Source organism: Vanessa cardui, chromosome 2 (assembly GCF_905220365.1).
Source record: "Vanessa cardui chromosome 2, ilVanCard2.1, whole genome shotgun sequence".
Lineage (NCBI taxonomy): Eukaryota > Metazoa > Arthropoda > Insecta > Lepidoptera > Nymphalidae > Vanessa > Vanessa cardui.
The window spans coordinates 13,204,472-13,216,755 of record NC_061124.1 but is presented as its reverse complement, the minus strand read 5'-3'; the positions used below and the strand labels follow the sequence as shown (position 1 = coordinate 13,216,755).

General features: G+C 34.0%; 1 protein-coding gene across 1 annotated transcript; it reads right to left on the bottom strand.

The window, feature by feature from the left end:
- Positions 1–282: 282 nt before the first annotated feature.
- LOC124537421 (neural Wiskott-Aldrich syndrome protein-like) lies at positions 283–10,936 on the bottom strand. The gene is made up of 10 exons (XM_047114261.1): positions 10,585–10,936; positions 7,862–8,089; positions 7,173–7,272; positions 4,380–4,562; positions 3,884–4,000; positions 3,192–3,365; positions 1,572–1,676; positions 922–1,115; positions 753–842; positions 283–467 (listed from the first exon to the last, which is right to left on the bottom strand). Exons 1-10 carry the CDS (start codon positions 10,669–10,671, stop codon positions 297–299), a joined length of 1,449 nt encoding a protein of 482 aa, XP_046970217.1. The 5' UTR covers positions 10,672–10,936; the 3' UTR covers positions 283–296.
- Positions 10,937–12,284: the final 1,348 nt, after the last annotated feature.

The window sequence follows — 12,284 nt, the reverse complement described above, 5'->3', positions numbered from 1 at the left end:
TCTAACACATGAGGAACGACTTATTGGATGAATATAAGAATATATTTAATAAGCTTCATTTTTTATGTACGAATCAAAATTATAACGTTTCAGAACATAATCAATGTTCAAAAATGATAGAATAAATACTCTCGATTCCGAGAGTAATGGAATCACTAAATTTGTCTCGAGTTTGTAAATCGTCTTCTAGAAAATGCGATGGCTCCTAAAGCAGGAGGCGAAGTGTCCCCCCCCCCGGATGTGGCTCCTAAACAAGGAGGTGAAGTGTCACCCCCCCCCCGGGTGCGGTGCGGCGGTTAGTCGTCCCACTCGCCGTCGCTGGTGGTGTTGTCGCTGTCCTCCGACTCGGACGAGTGTATGGCGCGGGCTCGCTCCTGCAGCGCCCGTTGCAGCGCGCCCGCCAGCCCGCACGCCTCGCCCGCACTGCTCGCACTGCGCTCCTCGCCGGAACTGCTCGAGCGACGCACCTGCGGGCCCGAGCCTCAGTACACTAAATCTCAATGCCCCTTCCAATGTGGGGGGGTAGCATAGAGCTATCATCACATGCCTTAATAGATTATTATTATTAGAAATTTCTCTGGCAGTAAATGCTAAAAGATAAAAGTGGCATTACAGTTGAAATTATAACGTGTCCACTTACGGATCGCAAATTGATTCCCTGTCGTATTTCACTTAGCAAATTACTTTCCCTTGCAGTAAATGCTAAAAGATAAAAGTTGCGATACAGGAGAAATTATAACGTGTCCACTTACGGATCGCAAATTGATTCCCTGTCGTATTTCACTTAGCAAATTACTCCTGCTGTCGTCGTTCAACGAAGTCTTCGATCCGACTTCCACGTGCTGTAAAATATTACATATTAAATAAAAAATGCAATGTAAATTTCGTTGGTCTCTCTGTATCCGTAAACAAAATACTAACTCTCAGCGACTTGTTCCCGCTGCGAATGCTCTCCATGAGAGCAGAACGCGGGTCGGAGCCGGCGCTGTCGGGGGGCGGCGGCGGGGGGGGCGCGGGCGGCGTCGGCGGCGGCGCGGGCGGCGCGGCGGGCGGGGGCGGCGGCGCGGTCGGCGGCGGCGGCGGCGGCGGCACCGACGGCGGAGCGCTCGCCGGCGCTGTACGACAAATTGGAATTTTAAATCTTTCTTCATTTGTGTTGAGCTGAGATCGCCCAGTGGTTAGAACGCGTGCATCTTAACCGATGATTGCGGGTTCAAACCCAGGCAAGCACCGCTATATATATGTGCTTAATTTGTGTTTATAATTCATCTCGTGCTCGGCGGTGAAGGAAAACATCGTGAGGACCTGCATGTGTCTAATTTCAACACATGTGCATTCCACCAACCCGCATTGGAACAGCGTGGTGGAATATGTTCCAAACCCTCTCCATAATGGAAGAGGAGGCCTTATCTCAGCAGTGGGAAATGTACAGGCTGTTACTTTACTTTTACTTTACTTCATTTGTTACTTTATTTTCTTAAATTAATAATAATTTTTTTTTTTGAATCGCAAGATTTTTAAATGAAGATACAAAGTACACATCATGCTTAAATATTTATATAAGTACTCACGCTGCACGGGTCGCGGGGGCGGCGGGTTGCGCGGCGCCAGCGAGGCGGGCGGCGGCGGCGCGGGCGGCACCACGCGCGCCGGCGGCGGGGGCGGCGCGCGAGACGCTGGGGACATTCAAATAACATATTCACTCTATAACTTTTACGGATACTATATATGTAATATATATGTCTTAATAAAAGTTGTCAAAAATCGGTTAACAAAACTCTGATATTGGTCCACCCTCAAAATCAAAATCAAAATAAAATTTATTCAATTGGGCTTTTACAAGCACTTTTGAATCGTCAATTAACAATTAAGTGAAGCTACCACTGGTTCGGAAAGTAGATTCTACCGAGAAGAACCGGCAAGAAAGCCAGTAGTTACTCTTTTTCAACAATTAAAAATTACAAAGTCATGTTAGTTAATACAATTATTTAAATTAATATATCCTGCGTGGAAGTCAACAGGTCTTACTTCCACGTCTTTTTCAAAAAAAAATCAAAATCAAAATAAACTTTATTCAAGTAGGCTTTTATAAGCACTTTTGAATCGTCAATTAACAATTAAGTGAAGCTACCACTGGTTCGGAAAGTAGATTCTACCGAGAAGAACCGGCAGGAAACTCAGTAGTTACTCTTTTTCAACATTTAAAAAATACAAAGTGATGTTAGTTAATACAATTATTTAAATTAATATATCCTGCGTGGAAGTCAACAGGTATTAATTCCACGTTTTTTTATCATCTACAAAATCTTGTATCGAGTAATACACCTTTTTTACCAATGTATTTTCTATAAACGATTTAAATTTACGAAACGGCAAAGTTAAAAATGTCTGTGGAATTTTATTATTGGGATATTAGCTCAATACTTTGAGGCGCTAGCCCCTAAACCGGGGTGGCCATTAGGCCGTGTACACGTGCGAGGTACTCACGCGGCGCGGGCGGCAGGGCGTGCGGCGCGCGCGCGGGCACGGGCGGCGCGGGGGGCGCGGCGGGGGGAGCCGGCCCGCGACCGCTCTCTGGAATCATGCCATTATTATCAATGGCTTACAGCTCTACATTATGCTTCTGATCAATAAATTTTTTTAATACATAGTTATGTGTTTCAAAGTATTTATTTATTTATTTTTTTTATTTTGTGGTATAGGTTGGCAGACGAGCATATGGGCCACGTGATGGTAAGTGGTCACCATAACCCATAGACAATGACAATGTAAGAAATATTAACTATTCCTTACATCGTCAATGTGCCACCAACCTAGGGAACTAAGATGTTATGTCCCTTGTGACTGTAGTTACACTGGCTCACTCACCCTTCTAACCGGAACACAACAATACTAAGTACTGTTATTTGGCGGTAGAATAACTGATGAGTGGGTGGTACCTACCCAGACGGGCTTGCACAAAGCCCTACCACCAAGTAAAAAGTATATTTTACTAATAATATCATACACATCTTGAAACAGCCAACAGCAATGCTTTGTATTATCGAGTTCTCGAAAGGCTTAGTCTGTGCAACTTTACCGCCAGGTTAGGAATGTAATTTTTTTTTACAGTGGCAATGTTTGCCTTTGACTACCAATCAGGTGGCTTCACGCGTCTGCCTTATTATAAGTTAATGTATGTATATGAGCACCTTTTATCTTAGGCGTGTCGTGTAGCTCCTCCATCACGGCATCGGCGCCGCCGTGCGAACATATGAAGTCGTATATAAACTGGCGCGTGGCTTGGTTCTTCAGCTGCTTTTCCGTTATGCCCGCTTTGGCGAGGAACGATTGCATCTCATCGGCGGGCAGGTCGACATCGAAACCTGGAATTATAAGTTTTAAAGTAAAACTTAGTGTAAGAATTAAATTTCTAGGTCGAAAACTTAGTATTTAATAATAATAATAATACTCTTTTAATAATAATTAACTTTCAAGGTCGTATTAAAAATAAAAACTCTTTTGTCACACGTTTTGAGCTTTATAGAACCTTTTCAATCTTTTTTAAGCCATTTTATTTATTGAAGTTAAGAAGGTAGACGGCAAATTACCTGATACTGAAGTTACAATTAAAACATTATTTTAACATTAATGCAGTGTTGCCATTACAGAAGCCCAAGTTTTGAATTATTTTTGTATGTGTGTTAGTGTGTACAAATTAAATGGCAGACATTAACACTGTAAAATAAACAGTCTGACAAGTATAAGTATGATTACAGTTATTTAATGCGGAAGATTTACCATGTTTTTTTTTTATTTTTAGGTTTCTTTTTATTTTTACTTTCATTATTCATTCCTGAAGCGTATAAAGCGGTATGCTTAAGAAAAAGTCCGATTTAATTACCTTTGTTCGCGTCCCAGCCGACGTGCGACACGTGTACGAAATCTTTCGGCGTGCCAATGTCTGCCTTCGTCAATTTCCGCCCCTTCGGCTTTTTGCTCGAGCCCTTCAATGTATAACCTGCAAATTAGAACAATAAATAAATAAATATTGGACAACACCACATACATTACTCTGATCCCAATGTAAGTAGCTAAAGCACTTGTGTTATGGAACACCCGGACCCAAGACAACATAGAAGACCAATGAACTTTTTCTACATCGACTCGGCCGGGAATCGAACCCGGGACCTCGGAGTGGCGTACCCATGAAAAGCGGTGTATATGCTGCTCGACCACGGAAGTCGTCAAATTAGAACAATGTCACTTTTATAAACATTTATACATTGTGCTGTTACTGTCGGGAGTTTACATCGGGAATCGAGAATAAGCATTTCTAAATGGAAATTCCCAAGGAATCCATTCGAAATATTTACGCATATGTGGTGAAAAGTACTGACTGGACAGCGTGTTGGTCTTGGCGGCGTGCGCGGGCAGGGCGGGCGGCGGCGGCGGCGTGGGCGCGGGCGGCGGCGCGCTCACGCCGTTGACGCGGCCCGCCGGGTTGGACGAGCCCGACAGGTTCGACGTGTACGACGACGCGCTGTTAGCCCGCGGCACTAGCATCGAGCGTTGCCTTCGTTCTAGAATCAAATATATAAAATTAAAAGTCACATTTATTTTTATCTTCATTGGATTTTTTGTAGTGGTCCTCTTGATGAATACTTTTGTAAAAAGGTGTTATAAGTAGGTAATTAAAAAATAAGAATTTTCTATCATTTAAGAAACTAATACTTAGTCCAATAATTTTGAACCTATTGTTCTCAGAAAATATATATGACGGAGTATATAGTATATGCGTCACTATGTTTCATATGGGTTTTTCTTCCCAATTAATGTATGAAAGTAATTTTGAAATGAAAATGAAATTATGGTCAGAAACGGATTTTTCATTAAATTTATATAAATTAACATATATAGTAAACCATAACTGAAGAGGACGGCTTGTCTATGAAAGTATATGTCAAATTATAAACGAACTTTATTTAGAGCCAACTTTGCAGAAATTACAATAATTATTACGTTATATTAGATTTTATTTTCTTCAATACTAAACGAAAGTGGTAAGTAACGATATAAACTTGATAAAAGTACAGTTATATACATAAGCTCATTATTATATTATATTAGTCGAAGGAGGCACTTTTATCCGCGTTGTTCTACTGATGGTTGGTAGAGATATTGCAGGAATTAATTCTAGTTAAAGACTAAATCTTTTTTATCCATATTGCCATACTCAAAAAAATATATTATACACCTTATAGAATTAAGGCGAAAGCATTCGGGGTCAGATTTTATGGGCAGCTAAGGCTTATTATATATAATATTATATTTGGCTCATTTACAGATATTTTTATGCGACGGTTAAGTTAATACGAGTACTTAATCGAGAAAGTAATTCGGTATACCACTGAATCGATTTCGATCGTATAAAGCAAACTTAACTCCAAGAAAGGAAATAAGCAAACTTTTAATATAATACATAGCGTTATATAATATACGGCATGTACATGAAAAACCTAGTAAATCAGTCATAGTAATCTTATAATATATACATATATATTATTGTATTATGATCGAAATGTTCGGTGATCAAAATCAACTATAAAGACGACAGCACTGTGAACAGTGGAAAATGTATTAATGTTTCACAAGTAATAATAATAACAGAGTTGATTTAACATAATATATTAATTTACTACACAGGCATTATCTCTCTCTCTCTCTCTCTCTCTCTTAATTTAACAATTAATTAGGTATCATATCGTAGTATGTCCTGTTTTTTAATTATAGTTATATTGCTCACTTCATTATCCAAACCCTATGCGCCTTTTGTTGATGAAATAATCAGAAAAACATTCGCTTGTATTGTTTATAAACAGACTGTGTTGTTATAAATCTCGTTCACTTGTATTGTTTATCTTCTCTTTAGCCATTAGCAAGTAAAATACAAACATGTAATAAATGAACTCATCGGTTATAAATGTTTGATATAACGACTTATCGATCTACCATTACGAACCTTTTACCCTAATACAACAAATCACGTACGAATTACGCTCGCGCGTACTCACACATGCGCACCTCACACACACATACAAATTAACATTTATCATATTTTTATCGTGTCTAAAAGTAATTGCATGTTCTATTGATTTTGTTTGTTTATCGTCCACATGTAAGAGTTTTTATCGACAATCGGCATTCTAGTGGAATTGCACAAATTTTAATCGAATGATTCGAGTTGAAGCGATTTCTATCGTAATTTATTCGCGTGTCACGTGACAAATTTAAATGTTTTCGTCGTTTCAATAGGTACACATATACATTATAGTTTGTGTTCTAAAAATGAATTTGTCACTCGATTTGTGCAATTAAAAGAGGATTCATAAAAAATTTTTAGAAACAACTTTAAAATAAAACTGAAGGCTGAAGGAAATCAACCTACAGTTTTAACTCTGTAAAGTTTGAAGATTAGCAAAATTATACAAGTTCCTTTTATAGTGAATGACGAATGAAATGATTGAGGAAAGAAGTAATTTGATTATATTTCGTAATTTTTTAAATCGAATTCCTTATGAATTATTCACTCTTTTTATACAATACATAAATTTAAGGGTACATCCGACCTATAACCTACATCATACTATTTTTAAACATTTACAATAATAAAACGTAGATGCGTATATTTAGCGTTGTATGTATTATATGGTAGAAATAAACTAAATTATCTTATACAATCAATATCGGAGACGATACGAGAGCTCTTGAATCTAGACATACCCTACTATCTATAATCAACGGCATCTAGACGCTCTTGAGCCATTATAGATTTTTCATTCTACTGAAATTGAAAATAATTTTGAAATTTTAAATTAATAAAAAAAAGAATTATTTTTTTTCGATAATTCGTGTGGCAACGGGATCATTATATGCTGCCAATGTCCAGGATGACATCAACTAACTTTTATTATATTTAACTGATGATATTATACACACATATATATATATTATTATAAAATAACAAATTTTACAGTGAATTTTATTGGCACGCGATGAGATTTTTTTTTTTAAGTAAAACTTTTCTAACGTAAAAAAGTTTCACTTTTTTAATGTATATGTATCAGATGTCAAATTATCGCGCTTTAATTAACATTCGGGTCTTTAGGTAACTATTACTTCTATGAACTTACCCTCTCTCCTTTGTTTTCGTAATTCAATCTTTTCGATAAGTATATTACGGAGCACCCTTGCCTCATCTTCATTTGCAAAATTAAATGCTGTCATATATTCCTGTAATAATGCAACAAAATCTATTTTAGAACTAACATGAAAAAAATAAATAATTGTCAGCAATAACGTTAGTAATATCCGTTATCATTTGTAGCTATAGGTATCTAAAAAATGGCAAGATGACATTAATTATGCGTGTCAGTGCTTAGCAACATAAAAAAAAACGAACTTAGTTCGCAAGTAATTTGAAGTTATTTTTTTGAAAAACTAATAATAATCATGCCTAAATGAGAATATTTAGTTTTTGGTTCCTTACGTTCGAAAAACAAGGGGTTTTAGTATACAAATATATTTGCTCAACATTGGAGAAGTATAGTTAAAAATCACATTAATTATTAATTATTGATAGAATATAATTAGAAATATAGCAATAATAGTTTACAGGAAAACCTACACAAAATTCTTAGTCTCGAGTCAGTAAATACCCATGGGAAATACTATAGAGTGGACATTATGGGACCTATTACAAGTATATTAAATTGGCAGGCAGAGCGGTTTTATATATTAACTTAGTTGTTTGTTGTTAAATTGATAATAAAAAAGATTGACTCATATTATAGAACTGAGTAATCGAAATATGATATCTTACCTCAGCTTCAAATGTGTGTAAGTATGGCCGAGGGCTCTTGTATTCTATTTGCAAGTAAACTTCGTGCTCCCATATCATTGATTTTCGGTATAGACAGTAGATGCGGAAGAAATAGGACCGCTTGCTGTTGTCTTTGATGAGACAAAGGACACCTGTGTCTTTCTTCTTCCATTCTGAATGAGCCGGCCCCTCTGTTGTAAATAATTGTACTACTGCTGTTGCTAAGCTCTGAAATGTGGAAAATGAAGGTATTTTATTGAAGTACAATCCAATCTCTTATATTATAGTCACTAAATTTTTTTAACTATCTTTACTAATATTATAAATGTAAAAATAGCTTTCTTTTTTGTCAATTTGTCTATTGATCTTTTCACGTCCAAACCGTTGAACTTACTTTAATAAAATTGGATGTAAAGCAAGCCTGAACCAAGGAAGAAGAAGGCTTATTTTTGCCTAACACCTAGTAACCAACCCTAAAATCACAAGTGAAGTGACAACTTCTTACTTCATATACATATTATACAGACTAAGTGTGCCTGTGACCTTGTATGCGTTTGAATTTAACAAAAAAGAAATATTGTAGCCTAACCTACTCCCCATTATATCAGTTATCTACCAGTGAAAGTCCCGTCAAAATTGGTCCAGCCATTCCAGAGATTAGTTGGAACTAGCAGGCAGACAGACAGACAAAAATTGTAAAAAATGTTAATCTGGTATATGTTACGTGTATGCATACATACTTATGATATGTATTATGAGTAAAAAACGGCTATTTCATTATTACAAATAGACACTCCAATTTTATTATATGTATAGATAAGAAAAATGTAAACTACCCACTAATAAAATGGTAATGCCAATTTATACTTCATAACAATAAGTAGGATAAAAAATAATGTCATGGCTAGATTAAAGTGACTTTGTTATTTAGAAGCATTCATATCATTTGTATGCAGGACTGCATTTTTATTTGATTGACAGTTGACACTTGAAATGTCCTGTGGAAGTAGCTTAAACAATTGTTACTTTCACCTACTTTAAAGCACTGAGCATTGCCTATACAGAGGCTGTTTCCTGTCTTTCCTTAAACAGAGTTGTCAACTTGAGCTATATAATTGATTTGAAAGAATAAATGTTGTTTACATTCTCATTTCCAATAAAGGAACGAAAACAACATTTTTTCTTTTAAACTTAACCATAAATAAGTTTATTGCATACCATACATACTGAGGAATCAAAATATTTTCCTAATTAAATAAATTAAGATAATTTACCTATTAAAATTTAGTTTGTCACAATTAAATTGTCATAATTATCAATAACTCATTATAATACTGTAATGAGTATGATAGATAATATTATTATCATCATAACACAAAAAAAGATTTTATATATTATTATGTTTAGAGAACAAAGTAATTTATATAATATGGTGAAAACGATGGCCAAGATTTCTATTTTCATTATGCAATGTTTGTAACAGGCGAGGAATAATTCATTGTCTTAACGCAGAACCAGTTATGTGACAAACACACGTAATTTAGGAAGTTGTTTTGTAGTTCAGTCTATACTGTCCATGTAATGATGTGTGACAGTATTACGAAAATTTATGGAAAGTTACCGTTAAAATATATTATAATTTTTAATGTATTTAAATTAACCGAGATGGAATCAAAATGTTATTATATAAATTTGATCGATAATTTACATATTTAATAGACAATAACATAATATGAGGATTATGAAATTTTTTAAAGGAAATTTTTGTCAAATCTTTTTGTAAAGACAACAATGAAATAATAAGTACAATGACACTTTTATTAAATATTTAAGTTTTCTTGGAAGTACATGTGGGCAGTAAATATGTGTAACCAAATGTTTACCTGTTCCATTAAAATGCATTGAGCTGAATTTTTGTATGAACTTTTGTTTGCAGTTCATGATTAAATCCAGCCTATATACCAAATTTTATCCCTTCTCGTTTATAAGTGTATAGAACAAATCAAAACTAGTGACAATTGTAAACATTATAAATTAATTACTCTATAATCTATATTATCTTATCACATTACATCTTGGTAGAAAATGTTTGGTAGATATATATTTTAAGGTATTTCTATAGAGTCGACTTGAATAAAATTCATTTAAAAATTTTACAATAAGCATATTAAAAAACAATTACAATGTTTATTTTCAAATAGACCTATACCTGAACTCAGTACCCCATTCAACATCATACTTTGTGTGTCACCTGGCCTTATACCAACAAGCAATTGAATATTAATGGTGCATTGTTTGAAGATGTTATATAATTATTTCATTTGTGACCCACCCATGATCCACAATATGATGTATCTACATGAGTTAATGCAGTGGACATTTTAAGGGTACACTTTCTAAGTTATACAGCTTTAATACCATCATTAGTTTAAAACTTAATATAGAATGTTTATCTGAGTATATTTCGTGACATATTTTATATTTTTCATAATCTGTGTATTATTTATGAACAGGTTCTTTATTTACTGTGATATCAACAAAGGCATTGATATAGCAGGTAATAGATAAAATTGTAAGAAATTCACATAAATCAAATGCTTGTCAAAAATAAACTTTTATCAGTTTTAGGCGACTGATAAAAGACCGATAGAGTGATACGCTTAATCTACTGGACACGAATTTCATCGAAGGCCATGAAAGTCAAGTGGTCAAAGTTAACTAACCTGGCATTTCGGCCCAATGAGACTAAACACCTGGTCATTCTCATCACGAGATAACAGGACGCTCGGTCTATTTTCTCCCCTCGGCATCCTGTTGAACTTGCACTAAAACACTCATAAAATCACTTTAAATAAGCACGAATGGATGTGTCAGTCATCACCATTTCCCGACATTCTAATGCTCTAAGTCTGCTTTTTTGGCACTTGCAATTAAACAATAACAGCAACACGAGCATTTCTCACAACACTAAAGTGTTTATTCGACCATTGGATGTGTATAAATTACTAAAAATATAAAATTACTTTCTCTACGTCCCGTGCGTGAAACATCAATCATCAAACTGGTGTTGCAAGTTTTAAATAGGCAGTTGTCAAATTCGTTTTTCTCAGGGTGACGTCATTATATTGACACACCTGCAAAACTGATTACCATTTAAAATTATATTATGAGTCACAAATTGTTAATATTTTGTGTGCGCTCTAATTTTTTTTTTATTTCAATATATTTACATTGATCATTACTTCTTTTTCTCAATATTTTTTTTGCTTATATGAGCATGTACATTATTCTACTTCTTTATGTAATCCATAAAATATGGTAGATAGTCAAAGTTAATAAACGTTTGGACTAGTTTTATTGTACTAAGAAAAATTTTTTATTTTGCACATGTTAGTAGTTTTTAAAGTTTACACATAACTTTGTAGTCGCTTCTGATATAACATTCAATATTTAATTTTTTAAATTATTGTAGTCTTTTATATTTCAAATTTTCAGTGCAATTTCAATTTTAAGAAGGAATTTAATTAGATTTATTGCAATGTTTAGGGTATATAGTTAAATAAAAACAAATTAGTAAATTTATTATATTTTTCATTATATTCAGTACATATTTACACAGCCCAAAAAAACATACATAGTGAATACATAAGATAAAGAATAATTTATTGGTTAATATATAAAATAATTGGCTTGACTAAATAATAACTCATTTTTATTTATAAGACATTGTCAATAATTAATTAATATAAAAAGTTAATACCTATCATATTTCAGAAAGTGTGGATTTAGAAATATTAAATATTGTTTTTTAAAATGTGTAATACATGCAAAAATATAACATATCATAGAAAACAGGATCTTTAAACATAACTAAAATGTGAAAATTTTAATAATAATAATAATATTAAATAGCAATCTTGTATTAATTAATGAGAAAGTACAATATAATGTTTGCAATTATCTTAAAAATTGTAAGAAATAATAATGTACATGTTGGGCAATTTTTCACATCATTCAATATGGGATATATCAGAAGAGAGATCAATTTAGCAAGGACATATATTTTTTACATGACATGCAACTACAACGATTATTAACATAATTCTTAAAACATTATTCCATATTAATGCTGGTTTACATGACAGGAATCGATTATTATAAAAATACACAGAGTCACGAATACCAAAAGCTTGTCTGATATGTTAACTATGCTATTGCTATTTCTCTATTCTGTGAAATATCCCGTTGCAATATAAAAAAAATGAATATAATATAGACAAGCAGTAAGAGACATTGAATAGAATGTGCGTTTATTTTAATTTAAAAATATCTGGCTCCTTCTCTTTAATAATCATAATTAGAATAGAACCTCCACCCATAGATATTGTGCTATAAAAAATAAAACCCATATCCAACATTGGCA